General features: G+C 59.0%; 1 protein-coding gene and 1 long non-coding RNA gene across 5 annotated transcripts; one reads left to right on the forward strand and one right to left on the reverse strand.

Annotated features, from left to right (window-relative positions):
* Positions 1-224: 224 nt before the first annotated feature.
* Positions 225-17,686, reverse strand: TNS2 (tensin 2). 3 transcript variants are annotated; one of them, XM_055246941.2, is made up of 29 exons: positions 17,535-17,686; positions 12,944-13,052; positions 12,415-12,452; positions 11,450-11,488; positions 11,092-11,130; positions 10,891-10,940; positions 10,464-10,635; positions 9,638-9,688; positions 9,184-9,306; positions 9,031-9,095; positions 7,473-7,556; positions 6,890-7,002; positions 6,736-6,796; positions 6,467-6,542; positions 6,124-6,253; positions 5,960-6,025; positions 5,770-5,883; positions 4,337-5,548; positions 4,040-4,190; positions 3,331-3,920; positions 3,126-3,215; positions 2,654-2,779; positions 2,346-2,438; positions 2,138-2,215; positions 1,894-1,971; positions 1,335-1,503; positions 1,175-1,243; positions 1,005-1,034; positions 225-853 (listed from the first exon to the last, which is right to left on the reverse strand). In XM_055246941.2, the coding sequence occupies exons 1-29, from the start codon at positions 17,607-17,609 to the stop codon at positions 715-717; spliced, it is 4,230 nt and encodes a 1,409-aa protein (XP_055102916.2). In that variant the 5' UTR covers positions 17,610-17,686; the 3' UTR covers positions 225-714. The 3 variants fall into 3 exon arrangements, with proteins under 3 accessions (XP_055102916.2, XP_055102913.2, XP_055102914.2); XM_055246938.2 differs by lacking the exon at positions 17,535-17,686 and adding an exon at positions 15,653-16,563; XM_055246939.2 differs by lacking the exon at positions 17,535-17,686 and adding an exon at positions 14,646-15,418.
* On the forward strand, positions 10,482-19,669 carry LOC129466664 (uncharacterized). 2 transcript variants are annotated; one of them, XR_010116627.1, is made up of 4 exons: positions 10,482-10,584; positions 11,325-11,503; positions 18,847-18,934; positions 19,242-19,669. It is a non-coding gene; the product is annotated as an uncharacterized lncRNA (long non-coding RNA). The 2 variants fall into 2 exon arrangements; XR_008652181.2 differs by lacking the exons at positions 10,482-10,584; positions 11,325-11,503 and adding an exon at positions 17,693-18,234.
* The last annotated feature ends 1,917 nt before the right edge of the window (positions 19,670-21,586 follow it).

The raw sequence follows: 21,586 nt of genomic DNA on the forward strand, positions 1-21,586 counted from the left end.
TTTCCAGTCCACAGGGCTAGGAACAGGACTGCTGGATGGGGGCAGCCGAGGGCAGCTTGCTCGTGGGGAGATGTGAACCAATATTGGGCCAGCGATGGGAATCATATGTTCCATGGGCCTGGCTATAGGCCTGGGCCCTGGGATGCCCCCAGGAAGCACAGATACGTCCCCTGGGAGATGAGGCTTTGACCTTCCTGTGAATAAGTGTTGACTCCAATTTCGGCTAAAGTTTATAGAAATTCTTTATTATTAGACAAAAATAGACTCTCTTTTTTCCCCTATTCATGTGATCCTACTCTGAATCTCTGCTCAGAGGAGGCAGTGACTTGCTCCCCACCCCTTTCCCATCCCTGCCATGCTGGGACCTGCAGCTGGGTGGAACTGGCAGGGGCTGATCCCCTGGAGGGCTGACGTTCTCCTGCAGGTGGGGCTGCCTGATCTCCTTCGGGGCTCAACTGCTGATGCCTCCTCACCCCTCACACACCCATCTCTGCCATCTGCTCACATGCAAGGTCATCTTGTGGGCCCGTCCACTTAACTTAGCAGGCTGGGGGCGGGGAAGGAGAGCAGTGTCCCAGGCCTGATGCCCACTCCTCATTCCTAAGGGAGGGTGCTTTCTCCTGGGTCTCCTGGGTCCAGGCCAGGGGATGTGAGGGCTGTGGGTTGCTGGGAGGGGTGCAGTGTTGATGTGGGCTCTGAGCTTGTGGCCTTCCTTCATTTTCTCTGGCCCAGTAGAACTTTGGTGATGAAGGTGACAATGGCGCCAGCAGGCTGATCTGGGTCAAGCTCTGCAAAGAGGTGACACACATTCTCCCAGGGGCTTCCCGGCTTCTTGGCCACGAAACCAAAGACCCTAGGGGGATAAAGGGTGGGGAAGGGGCTTAACATTCCTTCCACAAGGGAATGTAGCTGGCCTTGGTGAGACGAATCAAATGCCAGCATTGAGAGGACGGCGGTGCCCCGGTCCCTTGGAAGGAAGAGGCTGAATTCGTGGGGAGGCTTACTTGGAGGTGGTCCCGTCTGGGTTGGTCCATCTGCAGAAGGAGAAGAAGTATGAAGATGCACACCCCAGGGGACAGCTGCTGAAAGGGGGCCGGGACTGGGGCTGGAGCTGCGAGCTGGGACCTGGTGGGACCATGGGGATTTGGGGCAAAGGGTTTAGAGGGAGGGTCACCTCCGGTCTTGAGGGTCAGTGCTGGAGAAGGTGATGCTGTTCACTGGATAATGGCGGCGAAAGAATAGCCTGCAAGGAGGAGGGTGAGGAAGGTCACACTCAGAAACAGGGGCCCCCAGGGGCCTTAAGCATGGGGTTCCACAGGGCTGAGTACACATACTTCCTTTGGTTGTCCGTCAGTGTAATGCCCTGGGCTGACACCTTGAAGTGGACAACAGCTGGTGTTGGGCGGGGGCTACAGCTCAGAGCTGCAGAGCTGGCCCGGGCCACAGCTTGGGGGCCCGTCAGTGACTCTGTCTCCACTGAGGTCAAGTAGAGCACGCTGCAGGCTACAGGAGCAGGGAGTGGATCAGGGAGGGAGTGCCCATCCCCTAGCCACCCCCACCAGCTCTTGCACATTCCCCAGCTACTGCTGTCACATGCTTTACAATCACATAGGTGACTTGTTAAAAAGGCAGATTCCACGACTCTACTGGATCTACAGTCAGAAGCGAGGCAGAGAAGCCTCCCTGCTACCACCCCATGATCCTCTTGTTCATGAGACTTTGAGAACCTAGGCTGAGGACCCAATTCCTCATCCCCAACAGTATGGGGCTCCCCTGCCCCCATGGGTTGGCCAGGGCTCACCCACCTCAAGGCCTTTCAGTGCCCCATGCCCTGTATCCACATGCCCCCTTGGTGCCCAGGGAGAGGGAGGGGAGCGGAGGGGAAGTCTCTACCAGCACCCTGACGCAGGAGGTCTGCCGCTGTGCTCATGTTGGTGGGCACTGGAGCCTCTGGGGTCTCTTCCAGAGGATCTGAGGGCAATGAGAACCGACAGAGAAGCTCATAAGGCAGAGCGTTCCCCAGGCTGGAGCACTCCCTCTGCTTCCCCAAGGGAAGGCGGGGAGCCAAGACCTCTGGATCCTGCTTTGGCTACAGGGGGTGGGGAGAGATGAGGAGGACAGATGACCAGACACTCACCTTTGCTGGGAATGCGCAGGCAGCAGGGCAGGGAGATGGGGGAGATAGAGTGCTGGGAGACCAAGGCGGACAGGCTGCCTGTGGGAGAGGAGGTAGGAAAGTCCTGAGGTGCCCAGGGTGCCCCGCCTTTCCCTTCCACCCTCCTGAGATCCCTTGGCATCTCCCTAAACCGACCCAACGTAGCCTTCCCCAGGCTCCTGCTTCTCACCAAAGTAGGGCTCACTGGGGCAGCCCTTAATCTTCACCCCTTTGGGCCCAGTCTCGATGAGGAAATGACGGACCAGCTGTTCCACGGGGTCCCCTGAGAGGAGGAGAGGGGAAGATTGCGGCTTTAGGATTCCAGGTTCCAGCTTCTTCCCTAATGGGATTCTTTCCCGAGCAGCTGGGGTCTTTTCCTACCTCTCCCCTCCATAGTGGCATGGCCAGCAGCACAGCACCCCCACCTGCCCTGTTACCTTGCCTCTGGCACCCCCCCCAACTTCGTCCCCACCCCACTCAGGTTTGGGTGTTCTGTACCTTTCCAGGGCTGGGCACTGGGTGGCGGTGTGGCCACCTTGAGGGCCAGCCCATAAGCTCCTTGGAATGAATGACTGTCCCTGATCAGGAAGGCCCCAGGGTCCTTGTCCTTCAGCAGGGCAATGGCTGCAGGGTGAGGGGTAGCAGGCAGTGGGGAGGAGTTTTCACAGGGGTGGACTGAGCCCCATGCAGCCCCCCTCCTCTGCTGCCAAGCTCCATGGGTCTCTGCCCTGACAGCTGTGGTGGTGGTAAGAGTCTGAGGCCAGGGCTCTAGAGTTCACAGGGGTTTTGACCATGTTGGATCTCACTGCCTTGGCCCAAAGCCCAGAATCACCTGCTGGTAAGCACTCAGCCAAGAGTAAACACAGCTGAGACAGGAGGAACCAAGAGCTTCAACAGGATGGGACTTAAAGCCAAGACGGACACCCTGGAGGGTCGGGTGGAGTGGGGTGGGGGCAGGCTGGCTTCTCACCTTGGTCACGGGACAGGTGTGGCTTGTACCAGAACTTAGATGTATCCTGGACAAACTTGACATTGCTTTGGCTCTCTTGTGTAGGAGGCTCTAGGACAGGGAGAGAGTAGGTTCAGACCCCAGGGTACCTGGGTCCCCATCCATGCTACATCCCAGGAGAAAGGGTTCTCTCAAGGTGGCCCCAACCCTCTCAAGGCCTTTATACCTGGGGGTTGGGGGACATTATCCGAGAGCAGAGGTGCGAAGGTGACATGGTGACTGATGCCTCTGGCTGGTGATGATGCCTGCTCTGGGCCCCAGGGTCCTGGCTGTTGCCCCGGCCCAGGCAGGTGGCGTTTCTCAGGAAGTGGGGGCTGGGTAAGGCCATTGGTGTCATAGGAGGCAGCCAGGGGGAAAGCAGGTGTAGGTGAGCTCTGAGGCGGCTCTGGGCTGGCCACAAGCCAGGGCATCTGGGAAGGCACAGGAGTAAGGGGAGACCCATCTGGGCTGTCTGGGGGGCCTCGAGAGCCTTGCCAGGGGGTGTGGCGGAGGCCAGGAAGTGTGGTAGGCACAGGGCTCCGAGGACTGGCGCCATCTGAGTGGCCCACTGGACTCCTTTCCTGAGGCCAGTCACTGGGCGAGCTGGGAGGGAAGGTCGGAGAGACTGGGCTAGGGGCCGGAGGCTCAGGCCCACTTCCTGACGGCAGCTCAGGGGCCTTTCCGGTGCCTGCCTGGGAAACAGGGGGCAACGCCTCGCCAGGACTCAGTCTCTGAGTGGGCGCTGAGGTGGGGGACCTGGTGTCCTGTCGCCGGGTGCTGTAGGGTGGAAGGGCAGATGGTCAGTGGAGCCCCCATTGTGGCTGCTCCCACCCCACCCGCCTTCATCAACTGCTTGGACAAGAAAGCACTTGAGCATCCCCGGCCCCTCTGCATACCTTTCCTTGCCCTGGACTGGGCTGCTGGTGTGCAGGGGCGTGGAGGGACCAGACAACTCTGACGAAGCACTGCATGGGGCATCTCGGGGAGACCGAGGCAGTGTGCTGTGCCCACTGGGGCCCTCCCTCCAGGACACCGGCTCCAGCGACTCTGCAGTGAAGGGGAGAGGTGGGCTGTGAGCAGGATGGGGCTCTTCTGTCTGGCTTAGCTGTTTCTCACCCTGTTCCCCCTTGACTTCCCCACCATCTTCCAGAACCTCCTCTGCCCTGGGCGCTCCGCACTCTGGTGCCCCTCACCTGCAGATGCCAAGGGTCCTGCTGAGGCCGAGTGCCCAGGCAATGGGTACCTGTCCCCTCCCTCCTCCGTAGGGATCTCGTAGCTCAGCTTCCTAGATTGTGGATAGGGCGGGCTGCCCGGGGAAATGGAGCCAGCCCTTGGGGAGTGGGCACCAGGGCTGGGATACCCTCTGCCCTCTCCTGGAGAGCCACAGCTATGAGGCACGCGACCATATGCTGGGCAGTAACTGGGAACTGCTCCTCCATAGCTGTATGTCACCAGGGCAGGGTACCCTGGATGCCCATACCTGCCTTCGGGGCACATGGTGTAGGAGCAGCCCTCGTGCCCTTCCTCGCCTGCCTTGGGTGGCTTCAGGCAGCTGTAGTCAGGTATCGGGGCATGGTGATGCCCACAGGCAGGTAAGAGCAGAGGCAGCGGGTGCCCAGGCCGCACTGGGTGCAGGAGAGACTTGCCAGCCTCACTTGCCCACCCTTCTCCAGCCTCCCTCTCCAGCCGCAGTCCATACAAGGCTGCTGTAGGCAGCGCCAGCTTCTCCTCGCAGGCTGGGCATGGGTATAGGGCAGGCAGCCCAGGGTCCTCCAGGATGACCACCTCCCGGTAGCCTGGGGCGCGGTAGCCAAAGTCTCCAGTGGCTGGTTTCCCCATCTCAGGTGGGTAGGGGTATGGCCCCTCTGACAGCGATCGGCAGAGGCGCCTCTTCTCCACCGAGGCCTCGGTGTAGCCCTGGGGGGATCCCTCATAGCCCCCGTAAGCCAGTCGCCTCCTCTCCAGGGTTCCCTCTGGCCGGTAGTAGCCCCCATTGGGGACCCCGCAGGGCTCCCGGTAGCCCTGGCGGCAGGAGCAGTGGCGGCTGAGGCCAGGCCTGTGGCCTGGATACACTCCGAGGTGGGGGCCTCCGCCCACAGGGGGCTGCTCTTCGTCATCTAGGATGGCCGTCTCGCGCCCAGCTCCCCGGCCCCCACCGGCCACTCCACAGCCTCCTAGGAGGCGATCCAGCTCCTGCCGTTCAGCAGCCGTAGGGGGCGGCCGGCCAGGGGACTCAGCAACCGGCTCTGTGGTCAGCGTGGAGGAATGGCCTGAGTCGCTGCTGACAGAGAGCATGGGCGGTGGTGGAGGCTCTGGAGAGGGCGCTGGGGGGTTCTGCCGGGGGGGCCGCTGCACCTGGGCATAAGGACTGCCATCCAGGGGACCCCGGGTGTGGGTCAAGGAGCCTGAGTGAGGAAGAGGATCAGGGAGGGAGGGCAAGCGGGGAATAGGGAGGGAGGGAGAAAATTCATGAGAGGGGATGGCACTGGAGACAGCTGTGGGGCCGGGGGTGTCTCTCGGGAGTGGGCTCTGCCTGGGGAGGAGGGAGTGTGCTTCTCCCTGGCACCACCCCCCCAGGGTCCCACCACAACCCTGTACCTCCCACCCTGCAGGCTGCCCTACGCACCATCCACACTGTCCTCGTGGTGCTGGTTGAAGTTCTCATAGGAGTCCCAGCGCACGGCTGGCTCAGTGGTGTTGTAGTCGACAGAGACCGAGGGGTCATTCCGTGGAGTGCTGCCTGTGGAAGGCCACCCGGGTGTTGGGGAGCAGGGGAGAGGCGGCCCTCAGTCCCCAGCCCATGTCCCTGCTCTTACCTTTGATCTTCTCGGGGCTGGAGGAGAAGACAAACTCCACGGAGGCTTGGAAGGGGAACCTCTCATCTGTGGGGAGTGGACAGTGAAGAGCCAGGCCCCTGGCTGCTGCCTGCCACCTGCCTGCCACCTGGGCTCCAGCCCCAGGCCACTTGTCTCAGACTCACCAGTCCAGGCCTCGTCCAGCTGGTCCTTGGGGAAAGTGAGCTGTGGTCCATGGATGGTGCAGGTGTGGAACTGGACTCGGAACACGAGGATCCGGTCTGTGCCCTGGCCACCCTTGTGATAGCATGTTACCTAGGGGAAAAGCAGGAGGCTGGGGATCAGGCCTCATGTCCTCTTCTGTGCTTCCACCCTGGGGACTGCCTGGTCACAGCTTCTGCCCTGCCTTGATCTCAAGGTGATCTCCCTACTCGCCCTCCCATCGGTCTCAAATTGGTGACTGTGCCGCTACACCACCAACCCCTGCCCCATCTCCAGGATTCTTCTTGTTGACAGGACCCCCCTCACCATGACATCGCCTTTGAGGAGGAGGGCTGGCTCCAGGCTGATGCAAAGCTGCTGGGGACCAGGGCCTGCAATGTGACTGTGGGGAGAGAGGAGAAGGCAGAGATGAACCAGAAGCTCCTGCGTGCAGAGGCGGCTATGCAGTCAGGGGGAGCCAGGAGACCAGAGTCTGAGCCCTGCCCAGGTGTCTGGGGAGGCTGGAGAAGCAGGAATGCAGGAGCAAGAGGGGCCCTGGTCATGAAGTGTCAGGGGCCTGGGAATAGAGCACTCACTAGACTCCAGACGTGTAGACAAGCTGCATGGACTGGTAGATTTTAAGGAAGGGCTGGAAGCCTGGAGGGGCAGAGGAGAAGGCACAGGAGGGGTGCTGAGTGGAGAGGGCCTGAAGGTGGCTCTCCCTAGGGAGCACATCTCAGGCAGACTCACCTGTGCCAGGTTCAAAGGCTGGCAGCGTGGGGATGAGCACATAGTGCAGGAAGAGAGGGCTGCTGTTCATTCTGATGGAGCCGGATAGCAGCCCACTGAAGTAGCTGATGTATCTGGTGGAGGGCGTGTCAAGGAGAACATAAGCCTTTTCCTCTGGAGGTCACCTTGTATCATTTCAACCATCCACCCTTAGAAGGCTGGCCCTTCTGCTCAGCACTTCCTTCCCATCTTCCAGGTCACCAGAAAGTTCTTCCTTGCATCTAACCTCAGTCCCTCCTGCTCCCCTCTGCCTCAAAGCTCTTTCCCCAGAGCTCTGCTTCACTTTATAGTGGCAGGCCCTGACTGTCCTTCAGGTTCTCTTTATGATGGATCTCCTCGTCTATTTATTCCCAGGTCTACTGCCTTCCACCCTACTAGCATGAAAGCTCCATGGGAGCAGGGGCTTTGTCCACTTTGAATTCTCAGCACCTGGCACAGCGCTTGGCACACTCAGTGAAAGTGTGCTGCATGAATAAGAGAGTCTTGGCCTTGGTAGCCATGAAGGGAGCTGCTCCTCTGGCCCAACCCCACCCAGGCTGCTCACCGACGCTGGGAGGGCTGCAGTTCTGTGGCCACCTTGTCCTCGCAGAATTTCCGCATGGTAAGAGTGGCCAGTGCCTGGTCCGCCCTGGGGACAGCAAGGCCAGTGTTGGGGATTAGGGATTAGTCTTCATCCTGGCCTCCCATCCCTAAGCCCCAGGGGATGGAGGAGAAATATGATCCCCTAAGTCTAGAGGAAGCCCAGAGTGGTGGTAATGAGAATGAGAAGCACCATGTACAGTCACTTTACTAGTTGTTGGGCTTCAGGCAATTGTTCCCTGAACTTTAGTTTTTTCATCTGTAAAATGGGGCAACAAAACCATCTTATGGGTTGAATGATATCCTCCCAAAAGACATGTACTTCAGAATGTGACCTTATTTGGAAATAGGGCCGTTGCAGATATAATTAGTTAAGATGAGATCATACTGAAGGAGGGTAGACCCTGAATCCAATATGATTGGTGTCCTTGTAAGAAGAGAGGAGGGCCGGGCGCTGTGGCTCATGCCTGTAATACCAGCACTTTGGGAGGCCGAGGCGGGTGGATCACAAGGTCAGCAGATCGAGACCATCCTGGCTAACATGGTGAAACCCTGTCTCTACTAAAAATGCAAAAAAAGTAGCCGGGCGTGGTGGCGGGCACCTGTAGTCTCAGCTACTCGGGAGGCTGAGGCAGGAGAATGGCATGAATCCAGGAGGCAGAGCTTGCAGTGAGCCGAGATCCCGCCACTGCACTCCAGCCTGGGCGACAGAGCGAGACTCCGTCTCAAAAAAAAAAAAAAAAAAAAAAAGAAGAGAGGAAGAGACACAGACAGAGACGCACAGGGAGAACACCATGTGATGACAGAGGCAGCGATTACAGTGATGTGTCTGCAAACCAAGGAATGCCAAGGCTTGCCGGCCACCACTGGAAGCTAGAAAGAGACAAGGAAGGATTCTATTCTGAGTCTCAGACGGAGCAAGGGCCTGCTGACAGCTTGGTTTGGGGCTTCTGGCCTCCAGAACTGTGAGAGAATACATTTCCACCGCTTTTTGTTTTGTTTTGTTTTTGTTTTTTTTGAGACGGAGTCTGACTCTGTCACCCAGGCTGGAGTGCAGTGGCACCATGTGGACACACTGCAACCTCCGTCTCCTGGGTTCAAGCAATTCTCCTGCCTCAGCCTCCTGAGTAGCTGGGATTACAGGCACCCACCACCACGCCCAGCTAATTTTTATATTTTTAGTAGAGACGGGGTTTCACCTGTCCAGGCTAGTCTCAAACTCCTGACCTCAGGTGATCCGCCCACCTCAGCCTCCCAAAGTGCTGGGATTATAGGCGTGAGCCACCACACCCGGCCCATTTCCACTGTTTTACACCACCCTGTTTGTGGCTGCCCCAGGAAACTCTACAGACCATCTGCTGCAGACTGTGTCGCAGTACTAGTGATAAAAGGGAGGTGAAATGCTAAGTTGACAGCAAAGGACTCTCAACGAAGAGGTGGGCTCCAGGGGAGATGGGTTCCTAAGGGGCCAGCTGGAGAAAGGGCCACTGGGGAAGCGGCTACTCAGGCGCTGGGAGCCTCACCCTGCAGAGATCTTGCTGTAGTGCATGTAGGCAGAAACGATGACCCCAAGCTTGCCCTTGTTTCCCTGACAGACAGAGACAGGGATGAGGGTCTGGGGGCTCCAGGCTGACCTGGAGCCCCCAGGCACCAGGGAACCCGAGGTCCCGGCCCACCTTGCAGTATAGTACGACCACGTGCTGTGGGTCAGCACTGAGCCATGTCTCCATGGCTTTGCAGATGGAGCACAGCTTGTCCAGGGGTGGAGCATGCAGCTCAGGCCAGCCGAAGTCTTGAACCTGGGCAGAATGCAGGGGTGCAACTGGGGCTGGGGGCCACCAACAGAGAGAGATGGGCAGGGTGGAAAGGGGACAGGGCATAGGGGTCCGGGGGCAAGGTTGGGGGTCTGCTGGTTGTCCATGATAGCCTCAGCACTTTCCTTATCCATACAATGGGCTGATACCTGCTGCATCACGTTTTGGGGTGTCTCCAGTAATATATCATGGAAGAGTGGGAAAGTGCTTAAGAGTGAAGTAGATGCCAATTGCTACTATTAATAATGAGGAAGCTGGGGGCTTCTGGGGAAGGGGTGGCTTGGTTTAATGGTTGGGCAGACCATTTCCTTCATACCTTGGGGTTTAAGCGGGTCAGGTCATGCCTTTTCTCTGAAAGGTTGAAGAGCTGAAATAAAGGGGGAGGGCTTTAGACAGAAATGATCTCCAGCAATGAGGCACGAGGTGGAGGTGGATCCTAAGTAAGAATCTTCCTCTAAAATAAGGTGCAGGCCTGTCGCAGTGGCTCACACCTATAACTCCAGCACTTTGGGAGACCGAGGCGGGCGGATCACCTGAGGTCAGGAGTTCGAGACCAGCCTGGCCAACATGGTGAACCCTCATCTCTACTAAAAATACAAAAATTTGCCGGTTGTGGATCGTTTGAGCCCTGGAGTCCGAGACCAGCCTGGCCAACATGGCGAAACCCCGTCTCTACAAAAAATACCAAAAAAAAAAAAAGAAAAAGAAAAAGAAAAAAAATTAGCTGGGCGTGGGTGACGCACGCCTGTAATCCTAGCTGCTAAGGCTGAGATGGGAGAATCGCTTGAGCCCGGGAGGAGGAGGTTGCAGTGAGGTGAGATCGTGCCACTGCACTCCAGCCTGGGCAACAAAGTGAAACCCCGTCTCAAAAAAAAAGTAAATAAATAAAGAAAATAAGAAGGTAGTAAGGCCCGGCCTAGCCAGTCACAGCCAAGTCACCAGCGTTCCAGGATTCTCCGCTCCGCTCCAGGCCGAGCTCCGGGTCCCGACCCCGGCCCGGGCCCCGCCCCCGCCCCCGCCCCCACCGCTCTTGTCCCGCCCCCTGGCGGCCTCGCCTCCACTGGTGACGTCAGTGATTAGCCTCGCCCATCTGGACCCCACATCCCTCTCATTGGCTGACTCCTGATGGCCCCGCCCCTCACCAGGTACTTGTCACGGTGCTTGGATTGCAGCACGTGAGCCAGCTCGCGCAGGTGGCCCCGGTGCCGCTGTTCATCGGGCCGCGCGGGGAAGGCGGCGGCCAAGATGCGCTCAGTCACGTAGGTGAGGTCTAAGTCCCAGCGCCGCTCCATGAGCGGGTCCAGGCTGAAGCTCCTGGGGAGGGGGAGCCTACGCATGAACGCAGGGGCGGGGCACCCGGAGGTGGCTAGTGTAATGAGAAGGCTGTCTGTTGGGCAGCAGGTGAAGCCTGCTGGGTCCTGAGGGTGGGTGGGTTGGTCCGGAGGGAGCATACCGCTTTGGGGGTGGGGGGCTGTCCCGGGGAGCTTTGTTGCGGGGCAGTGCCCTGGGCTGAGGTGTGGGGCCGGCGGAAAGGGGGTCACGTGGGACCACCCCAGCACCCTCGCTTACCTGGGCAGAGTGCTGCGCTGCTTTGAGTGGTTCAGAGATTTGGTGGATCCCTGGTGGTTAACAGAGAGTGTCTAGACATCTCTTTGGGTACCCCCTACTCTAGACTGCCCACTCCAGAGCCATGCACTTTTGTCTTCAGGAAATCTAGATCCTTACTCCCAAAGCTACCTGCTTCCCCCTCCTCCTCCAGCATCACCTTACCAGGTGCTCTATGCGCCTGACTGGGGCCGTGTTTCGCCGCTAGAGGGAGATGGGGGAGGAAAAGGGAGTGGTTACAGCAGGGGCAAGGACTAGCGTGGGCCTGGGGACAGGGGAAGGGAATGTCAGTGTCCTTGTGAAGGCTGTACTGGACAAGGGGAGAGGAGTCCTACCCCCAGCAGGCCCAAGGGCACAAGATCAGCAGAGGACTCAGGTAGTTTTTTCTTTCCTCGTAGGATGAGCAATACCCACAGCACTCCGTTCAAGGTCATCTCCTGGGGGCCCTCTCTGGAGCCACCAGACCTCTGGACACCATGGCCAGGTTCCTTGCCCTCCCCACCCCATCCCAGAGCGCACTCACCAACTCCGCGGGAGGCAAGGCCTGACAGGCTGAAGTCACCTGGAAGGGGACCGAGTAAGGAACTGAGCTCCTGGTGAAGGGCTCTCGTGGGCTTGAGGATGGGGCAGCCCCTCAGCTTCAGGAGGAAGGTGGAGGGGCCTTCAGCGGATGGGCACAGGCTCCAGCTGAGGTTGTGCTATTTAAGGGTGCCTCCCCTCTGGCCTCTTGGTCCCCCACCCCCCAGGCTCCCCACTTGTTGCTCTTGGCGCTCGGCCCCCAGCCCACACAGACCCCCATTCATCCAGCTGCAAGGCAGGGGTTATATATAGAGCCACGCAGGCAGGCCACGGCCAGGGACGGACACTGGCCTCTTTCACCGGGAGACCCCGCCCCTGGGCACACAGCTCCCCCAAGCCAGCTCCAGGGCCCTGGGACCCTCCTCCCCCTGCCCTAAAGGAAGAGGACCAGGGAACCTCCTCAGAGATAGGGCTGTCTCGGGTCCCCAGTGGACAGTGGGTGCCATCTACAGCTTATACCTGGAAAGGCCCAGTTTTTCCAGGGCCCAGGACAAGACCCGCCCAGGCATTTTGAGGACCCTTCCCCAGAGGGAAGGCACAGCCCATCCGGCTGCCCAGTCTCTGAAATCCTGCTCCCCCACTCCCCGCCCACCCCACCCACCCCACCCTTCCTCCTCCTCATTCTCCTCCTCTTCCCCACCCCCATCCTCTTGCCAGCTGCAGCCTGGGCACAGCACCAAGACAAACGCTGTCTTGCTGTCCACCCGCCTGGGCTGGCCAGCCCTCCAGAAGGCGGAGTAGAGTGGTTCTTAAAGGGCCCAGTACAGCACCCCTCCCACCCAGGAGGGGTTCCCCAGTGGTGAGAGGGGTGGAGGTGGAGGGTTGATGCCACTGTGGTTGCAGAAGCCTGTTTGGAAGGAGGAAGGGACTCCAGACCCTCTCCCCCATCAGGTAGAATCAGATACCCACCTTTGCTTCACATTTTCTGTGCGTCGCCACCTTGCAGACTAGGGAAGGTAGGGGGAGGAGAGGGGTTAGCAGGGGCCTGTGGGACAGTGGAAGGAATGGCCTTCCCTCATCTCCCAGACCCTGGAACCAGACCCTGGGACTTCCAGGATCCCACCTGGACTGGGCTGGCTGGGGGGGAGGAGCAGGGCTAGGTTTTGAGGGAAGAGTGTGGCAGTGGGGTACTATTGCCCAGGCCAGGGGTAACGTTCCAGGGTGGGTGGAGGTGAGGAGGAAGAGAGGGAAAGAAGACTACAGTCACAAGTCAGGATGGGAAGGTGGTGGAGAGTACTGGCTCTCCTGGGTTGTGGGGGGTGTCTGTCATGGGGAGCCAGGGCCATCTGATGGGGGAGGCAGCTGCTTCTTAGCTGCCATTGTGCCTAATCCAGGAGGAGCATATTACATTTGAGATTGTGTGAGCTGGCCTGCTGGAGTCGTGCAACACAGTGGCACTGGGTGGAGGGTCTCAAAGTCACAGGACAGAGCGCCTCACCTCTGCACGAAACGCCTGTCCCATCGATGGTCACCTTACATACTGCACAGACTGGAGGTTTCTTCCGGAAAACCTTCTCCCGGAAGCTATGAGGCTCAGCTTTCCTAGGCTGAGGGTGGAGGGACAAACAGAGGTGTGAGTTCCCAGTGGGCCCATCTCCATCTCCGGGACTGGGCAGGAGCCTTGCCTTAGCACTGCACTGGTTTCCTCTGTCCAGATCAAGCCCTCAAACTTGTAGGACGCACTTGGCCACAGCTGCTTCAGGGCAGTCATGGGGCCTGTCCTCAACTGTGCATGGAATCTGACCCCTTGCGTCACCTTTGCTGGGTCAGCTCCTCCCCAGGGGATCACTTGGGCCCCTCACGTGGCCCTGGTGTGTGATGCCCTTGTGGAAAGCCCCCATGCTCAGGCTTTCCCCCTGGTGTGGTAGGGGTACTCCCTGACTCTTCCCATCTTGTCCTCCCCACATGGAGACCTGTGTGCAGATTGAGCAGGGAGGTTCCAGACATACGTGTTGTATGTCAGTCCTGCAGCACCAGACTGAGCCGGCAGGAGTGGCCTCAGCCAGTCCTGCTCCTTTAGCTCCTGCTGTCCCCACGCTCCAGGCAGCTGACATGCCCTCCTCCCCCACGGTCAGAACAACATGTTTACTCATTGTGCATTGAGGCAGCAGACAGCAATTGTGTAACGGGGGTGGTCATGCTGGAGGGAAACAGATAGAGGCCTGTCACTGGGGAGAGATGTTTAGCTGGCTTTGGGTGCTGTGAGTTCTCCACCAACCCCCTCCCCCCGGCACTTGGGATTCACACATTGAATGAGGAAGGAGTGGACCAGATTCCCTGTTCAGCCACTCCTGACCCAGAGATGCAGTAAGGCGGGAGCCTGGGATGCCCCCTTGCGGCCCAGGCCTATCTCAGTCCCTTCCCCTCCCACTGTGGGTTCACTCATCCCATCCTCTGTCTGGGGACAGCTTGTCTCCTTGCCACCTCTCTGTTTTACCCATATTCCCCCTCCTCTGGAGTTCAGACTCCTGCTGTCCTCCTCCCGGGGACCCATCACAGTAGTATCTCAGGTTGTCCTGAGCTGCTGCTTTTGGGGCAAGGCTGGTAAGTTGGGAAAGGGAGTGATGGGGATGTGGGCAGCACCTCTGGTTTCTTGACTGTCCCTGCAGCTCAAAGTTGGGCTGGACCAACTTTGTGGGACCCACTAGGACACTTGGGAGCATGTTGGCATTAGCAGCAGATATGGATGTTTTCAGTGGAAAGCAAACCTCCAGTTCCAAAGCACTCCTGACCCCCTCTCCTCTCTTTTTCCACCCTGCCACCCCATTTCCCTCAAACTTCCCTGGGCCAGGGAAGGGGCCTGATGATCTCTGAGCCTGCTCTAGGATACCTGGATAGTGCGTGGCAAAGCCCTGCAGTGAGGCACCTGGGGCTTAGATTGGGGGGCCAGGACCTCCTGGGGCTGGCCCAGGCTAGAGCAGGGAAGGTTGAGAGGAGCCAAAACAGACAGCGGGACCTACTCTAACCCAAACATCCCCTCACACCACAGCCCTGGCCACTCCGGAGGGGATGCTGGGCCAGGGGAGAAGGCTGAGGAAGCTGAAATTGGGAAGAGGGCCTGGCCTGATTCCTGGTCCCCTCCCCCACTGCCCGCACCTCCACCCCTGCCCCTCTTTTGCCCAGCTGGTGGGCACTCCTACCCTGCTTGTGGCCCGGCTGCTGTCCCTCCTCCCCAGGGCTCTGAGCAGCCTCTCCACGGGGCCGCTGGACTTCATGGTGTTCGGCTAGCTGGGGTGCCGGCCCCAGGGCCTGAACAATGCTGGGGCCTGGCCCGGGGCTTCCTGGAAGCGGCCTGGCGGAGGCAGCCGCTTCCCCTGGGCGGAGGGTAGGCTGTCTGGCTGGTGTGAGGAGAAGCCCGGCCCTGGAAGTGGAGGGAAGTGCAGGCGGGAAGGGGGCAGGTCGCTGCTCCAGGAAGTGGAGGGGGGAGGATGTGGGGGAGGCCAGGAGATCAGATTCCCAGGATCTACCCTGCTGGGAGTGTCAGCCTGTGATCTTTTGCTCCCCCTACTCCCCCAACTCTGGAGTTGTCCCACACCTGGGACACCACACTCTCCAGGGATCTGCAGGGATCCATGGTCTTGAGATCCTGCCCCCGGTGGGGCCGGGTGAAAATTTTGGTCTCAGGGCAGGGCTAAAGGGCAAGTGGGGAACAGTGTGTCCCAGCCAGGCTCCAGCCTGAACTCTCAAGCTCTCGAGGGACTTCCGCTGGGGAGGGAGTGGAGCTGGGAACTACTACCAGCAGGCAGGCCCAGGATCCCGAGTGTGTCCTGAGAGTCAGGTAAAAATGGGACTAGGGGCCCCCTTCCTGTCTCAGTTTGACTCATTATGAAGTAGGAAAAGGAAAGCATGTACCGCCCACGTTTACCCTCAATACACCTTGCAAGGCCAAGTTCCAGCCACAAGACTGCTTTGCTCAGGTTTGGGGAGTAATCCATTCTCCTGCCACAGCCTAAGGCATACGAGGCCCTTCTCCTGAAAGCCCCCAGGTTTCTGCTGCTGACACAGTGCCCCCCACTCACCCATTCCCTGGCTTTGTTTCAGACATGATTCTCACAGATCCCTAGCCCTCTTTCCAGCCCTGCAACTTGGGCTCTCCACCCAAGGGCTGCACCCTCCCCCCGCCGCAACCCCAAAGCCTGAGTACTACCTTCATGGTTCTCCTGGGTCTGCTCTCCTTCCTCAGCAGCTGTCCCAGGGCCTGAAGACTGGACAGGAGGTCCCCCCTCCCAACACATACTCCACCCCTATCCATGGGCCTCCCGCCTCCCTCCTGGGAACATGGCCAACTTCCCGTCCTGGGAGTCAAGGGAGGGAGGTAGATGGGGCCTTGGAAAAGGGGGAGTAATCTTCCTAAAAGCTAAGGGGTTAATGGCCTGGGAGTCTTCAGCCCCAAGTTGTGGACAGCAGCCCCTGGGACAGGCTATAGCTGTCACTTGAAAGAATATGCAAATGTGCCCCTCTCATTTGCATGGTATTTATTGAATGTCCCAGTACTCAGGCAACTCCCCCAGCCCTGGCTTCTCCCATGGAGTCCCTTCTACTTGCCTCCTGCTCCTTCATACCCATCAGGATGGGTTGTCTGGGATGGAGAATCCTGCATTCTCTGGGGTGAGGCCTGCTGTGGGTGCCCACTTGAGACCCTTGTGAGGACCTGACTGGACTGGGCCTAGCCTGAGACCTCTCCCTTGCAGCTCCAATTTTCCAGGCCAAGAAGTGTATCCCCAGGATATCCTGGCCAGAAGGTGGCATCTGTGTGGCAGGCCTGGGCCCCCTGCCTGTAACTGGAGAGGAGCACGGGCTCTGTGACCCACCCCCATCCTGCCAGCCTGGCTGTGTCCCAGCACATTCCAGGCCCCTGGCCAGTGTGGGCAACCGGGCCTGGCCTTGTCCAGCCCCCAGCCCTGCTTGGGGGAGATGGGGCAGTGTGACAAGGTGGGCGGTGGGGGTGGCTTTTTTCTGTCCAGTCCCAGCTTCTGCCCCTATGGCACATGGCCCTGACCAGGATTCCTCTACATGCTTCACCCTCCTGCTGCCTCCATAGGGGCTGAAAGTCCCCTCACCTGGCACAGGTCCCCAGACATCCTCTCACCTTCACTGGTCTCACACTCCCCACCCAGACCCAGCAAGGAGGTGCCCAAGCAGTGAGCGCGGTGAGGGGTGGGGTGGTCAGCATCCACTGTGGCTGTTGAGTCCCTCCCATCCTGTGGCACTCGCACCTCGGAAGGGAAGCAGGGATGGGATCCCTATGAGCCAGTCCCGAGGGGAAAAGTAGCTCACTTGAGGAGGGCTGGGACGGCATCACTAGACCCTCTTGGACCCTCACCCTCCTCCCGCCTGTAACATTCCAGAGCCTGTCAACCTCTCCCCCAGCTGGGCCCCCGCTTTCTCCGAAGTCTTGGGTTTGTTTGGAGAAACCCCTCCACCCACACCCCCCTTCCTGGAAATAGCTGTGGTTGGAAGGGAGGCTGGGAGCCCGGCCGCCACGGAGGAGGGGTAAGGCCCAGGGAAGGAGTAAGGGAGGGCGGCGGCTCTGGGGGTGTTCCCAGAAGAGTCTGGAGAATGGGGGCAGAGACGGAAGGGGGCCGCAGAGCGGGGCTGGCGAGTCGAATCAGCTTCATCTGTGCCCGCTTACGGCCTCAGTGTCCCACATATGAAGCAGGAAAGGAAAACGTTCGCCCGCACCCTGCCAGGCCGGGGCCCGAGCGCCTCTGCCAGCTGCTGCCGTGTCCCGGGCCTGCGTGTGTGGCACGGCGTGCGGCGGCGTGCGGCCCCGTGCGCCCCGGGTGCTGGAAGGCGTGGCGGCCTGATCGAGTAGGGCCGCAGCCGCGCCCCGCCCCCTAGTCACTGTCCCGGCCTCCCGCTGCTCCCAGCTGTCCGCGGCCAGCCAGACCCCCGGCCTCAGCCCAGGGCCGCGCCCCGCGCCCTCTCGACCTCCGGCGGCCCCGCGCCCCCTGGCGCCCGCCCCTGGCACTGCCCGCGCGGCCGTGACGCAGAGGCCGCCGCCCGCCCAGCGCGGCGCGGCCACTCACCTGCGGGGGGCGCCCGGCGGGGCGGGGGCGCGGCGGGGCGGGGCAGCAGCAGGGGGAGCCGCCGGACCAGCCCATCCCGCCCGTGCCCGCGCCGAGCGGACGCGGAGGAGGCGGCGGCGGCGGCGGCAGTGGCGGGAGCGGGCGGCCGCGCTCGGCTGGGCTCCCTCCCGCCCCCGCCGCGCCCTGCGCCCCGCGCCCGTGGCAGCCCGCTCCTCCTCCTCCTCCCTCCCGGCTCCAATCCCCACGTTCCGCCAGCTCCCCACCCCTCGGCCTCCTCTCCTCCCCACCTTCTCCCGTGAACCCACACTCACAAAGAGCCGAGGGGAGAGAGGGTGCGCAGACGGCCAGCGGGGCCGCGCCAGGGACATATTGGAGACAGGAAGTGGCTGAGAGTGGGAGAGAGAGTTGGAGAGAGACGGCCGCGGAGGACACGGGGACGGGAAAGTCTGAGAGACGGGGAGAGCCTGACCCGGCGGGACACAGGCAAAAAGAAACACGCGAGCCAGACAGACGCAGAAGAAACGGTGGGCGTAGGGGTCCAGAAGGGACTAGGAACAAGGGGACAGGGAACTGCCGCGCAGCCTCAGCCTCTCACCTTCCTCACAGGAGTGTGCCTGGGCTTGGGCCTGACCTGAGAGGACCACCCGTGGCCTAGCCTGGTGGTGCTAGCGTCCCCTACCCAGGCAGGCGCCTGAATCAGGTGAAGACACGTGGTGTTACTTTTGGCCCAAGTCGCTGGACACCCTTCCCTGGTCCTCTGCCCCACAAGATACTTCTCCTGGGCTAGTATTCTCAAAGGATTCACAGCTGAGGACCTCTCCATCAGGCTCAAGCCCCCATCTCCACCCGCAAGCAGCTCCAGCCATCCCATCCACTGCCCTGCTTTATTCATTGAGACGGAGTCTGTCTCTGTCGCCCAGGCTGGAGTGCAGTGGCGCCATCTCGGCTCACTGCAACCTCTGCCTCCCAGGCTCAAGCGATCCTCCCACCTCAGCCTCCCGAGTAGCTGGGACTACAGATGGGCGCCACCACGCCCAACTGATTTTTTGTAGAGATGGGGTTTCGCCATGTTGACCAGGCTGGTCTCCAATTCTTGAGCTCAAGCGATTTCCCCTCCTTGGCCTCCCAAAGTGCTGGGGTTACAGACGTGAGCCACCATGCCTGGCCCATTGCCCTATTTTAAAGAACTGGACCGTCACTCCCACTCCGCAGACCTCTGAGAAGGTCTTCCTTACATTTAACTTGAGTCCAGCCTTTCCAAATGGAGATGGAAGTTCTTTCTATGGTCTGACCTCATTCCCTTCTTTTGCAGTGCCTGGTACTGGATAGGAACTTCATGGAATGGAGCTAATGGGCCGTAGGGCAGGTTTGAGTCGTGCCACCCTGGAGCGGGTGATAAGGTAGGGGACATCTTCCTAGAAGTTCTGAACCTGTTGCCATTCCTACATTCCCCCAACGTCCTTTAGCAGTGAGCACTTCCTGAAACTTTATCCCTCCTTCACCCTCCCTGCTGGATTTTCCATGATGAAAAGGGGCGGGGTGAAGGGAGGTTGGAATTCTGAGAACCCAGTGCCCAGGGCTCAATGCCCAGTGCTTGCCCAAAGCAGCCAGTACCACTGGCTCTAAGGCCTTCTTTCCCTCCCTGTCTCATCTCAACTGGGTCCCTTGTCTTTGGCAAAGGCTGAGAACTGTGGTTCTCATTTCCAGGGGGTAGAGCACCTGATTCCAATCTTGCTGCAGGGAAGAGGAGTCTGTGAAGAACTGCATGATGACTGTGTGTCCCCCCCACCCAGAAATTGGCATTTGGGAGGGGTGGATATGGTTGGGACTGGGGAGCCTTGATCTTACTGCTCTTGGTTGAGTTGGTGTCCAATAGACAGTTTCAGAGGTTAGAGCAGTGGGAGTCACTGGGGACTGGGGATGGGAGAGGTGGGGGCGGGGGAAGCCAGGCGGGAAAGAGTAGGGAGGCACTGGGAGGAGGGGAGAGGCAAGAGTTAGGGGAATACCAAGGAGAGTGGCAGGGATTGGAGGTTCCTGGAGAAAGGGCAAGGCTGAAGATTGTCCCATGTATTTTGGCCAGATTTGATTATGTAATCGAGATACACGAGATAATTAAATGTGTTCATGTCTTTGGAGCCTTCAACCAGCTCTTTTAACATCTTGCTCTTCCCAGCATTCCTTAGGGTCTTTGGCTGGGCTCTGGGATGGATGCCGTGGGAGTACATTTACCTAAGCTCTAAAGTTACCAATGGAGAGACTGGGACTCAAAGAGGAACTTGATTGGACCCCAGAGAGGTGAGGGGTAAGGGCTAGAACCTCACACATGCTGGTTTTGCTGCTGCCTGGCAGGCCCATGAGAAGAACTTTAGAGGTTCCAAGGAATTGGAAAAGGGTCACAAGATGGGTGGCCAAACTCCCAGCTCAGGCTTGATTCCTACTCTCAATGTGGGGATAGTGGGGAAGGGGGCTGCAAGAAGGAAGCTGATGTGAAAGGCTGAGAATGAGAAGTTATACAGGAGGTAGCTTGGTGGGAGAGAAACAAAAATGAGTGGTTCATGGGCCAGCCAGGCATCCTGATTTCCAGCTCACAGCAGCAGGAGCTTCAGAGAGGAAGGAGAAGGGGAGGAGGAGAAGGCCAGGTTGATGTTAATAAAAGTCAAACAATTTCAGGAGCACCTCTGACCTCCCTCCACACAGGTTTTCTTACCTTGACTATGCAGAGGGTGGTCCATCTTGGCACTGAAGGTGGAACCCCCTCTTCCATGGTCTGGGGTGACCCCATGCCTGTAACTGAATGTGCTCAGATCCTTGGGGTGCAGGGACTGTAGGGGGAGGATTTGAAGGTGTGGGACTGTCCTGGCTGGAGACCACTGGGTCAGGAGAACTCCAGTAGAGAGTTTGGGTGCTGGGAACCAGGAAGAGTGGGGGAAGGGGCAGAGCCAACTCCAGAGGCGGATCTCCTGGCTGAGGACAGAGGGTGTATTGTCCAAGCAGGAGGTTGCTGCAGCTGGGCGGGGAGCAGCTCAGCTCGTCTCTTCCAAATTTCTTTTGGGGGAGGGTAAGGGAAGGCAAGCCCCCCTTTACTTGTGGCCCTGGGGGCTACAATGGTTGCTGAGAAACAAGGCTTATTTGACAAATAATGCTTCCCAGGAGCAGATGTGTAGCTCTCTCACTTCCTGAGAAACCAGATGCTGTGAGCTCGCTTAGCACTTGAGGCGATGCCCTCAGCACGAACTGGGACCCTAGTGCCTTGGGATCCAGGGTATAGTGCTTGATTCTATTGAGAAGAAACAGGCTAATGTGGACTGGGAGACACACGAGACCTAACCAGCCTCAAGTTAGCCCTTTTGAAGTAGGATGCTGCACCTGCACTTTCCCCCTACTTGTCCAGTAGTTGAAGATTTACAAGACGTTGGCAATGAGGGCTGACCAGTCCTGGGTCCATTTCTGCAGCTGGGGGCTTCTGGGTGGACCCACACTTTTTTTTTCTGAGACAGGGTCTTGCTCTGTTGCCCAGGATGGAGTGTAGTGGTGTGATCACAGCTCACTCCAGCCTTGACCTCCTGGGTTCAAGTGATCCTTCCTCCCAAGTAGCTGTGACTATGGGCATACACCACCATACCTGGATAATTTTTCTATTTTTTTTGTACAGACAGGGTCTTGCCATGTTGCCCTGACTGGTCTCAAACTCCTAGGCTCAAGCGATCCTCCTGCCTTATCCTCCCAAAGTGCTGGGATTACAGGTGTGAGCAACCATGCATGGCTAACACACCTTTTTTTTTTTTTTTTTTTTTTTTGAGATAGAGTCTCCCTCTGTCACCCAGGCTGGAGTGCAGTGGTGCGATCCCGGTCCACTGCAACCTCCACTTCCCGGGTTCAAGCGATTCTTCTGCCTCAGCCTCCTGAGTAGCTGGGACTACAGGTGTGCACTACTATGCCTGGCTAATTTTTGTATTTTTAGTAGAGACGGGGTTTCACCATATTGGCCAGGCTGGTCTAGAACTCCTGACCACATGATCTGCCTGCCTTGGCTTCCCAAAGTACTGGGATTA

Source organism: Symphalangus syndactylus, chromosome 17, assembly GCF_028878055.3.
Source record: "Symphalangus syndactylus isolate Jambi chromosome 17, NHGRI_mSymSyn1-v2.1_pri, whole genome shotgun sequence".
NCBI lineage: Eukaryota > Metazoa > Chordata > Mammalia > Primates > Hylobatidae > Symphalangus > Symphalangus syndactylus.

Excerpts from the sequence above, each read along its gene's own strand:
- TNS2 (XM_055246938.2), bottom strand. The coding sequence starts at position 15,757 with ATGGATAGGGGTGGAGTATGTGTTGGGAGGGGGGACCTCCTGTCCAGT. Across the intron at positions 9,307-9,637 it reads TGACCCGCTTAAACCCCAAG|GTTCAAGACTTCGGCTGGCC; the intron begins GTATGAAGGAAA and ends CATTCTGCCCAG. Across the intron at positions 7,557-9,030 it reads TACAGCAAGATCTCTGCAGG|GGCGGACCAGGCACTGGCCA; the intron begins GTGAGGCTCCCA and ends TGCTGTCCCCAG.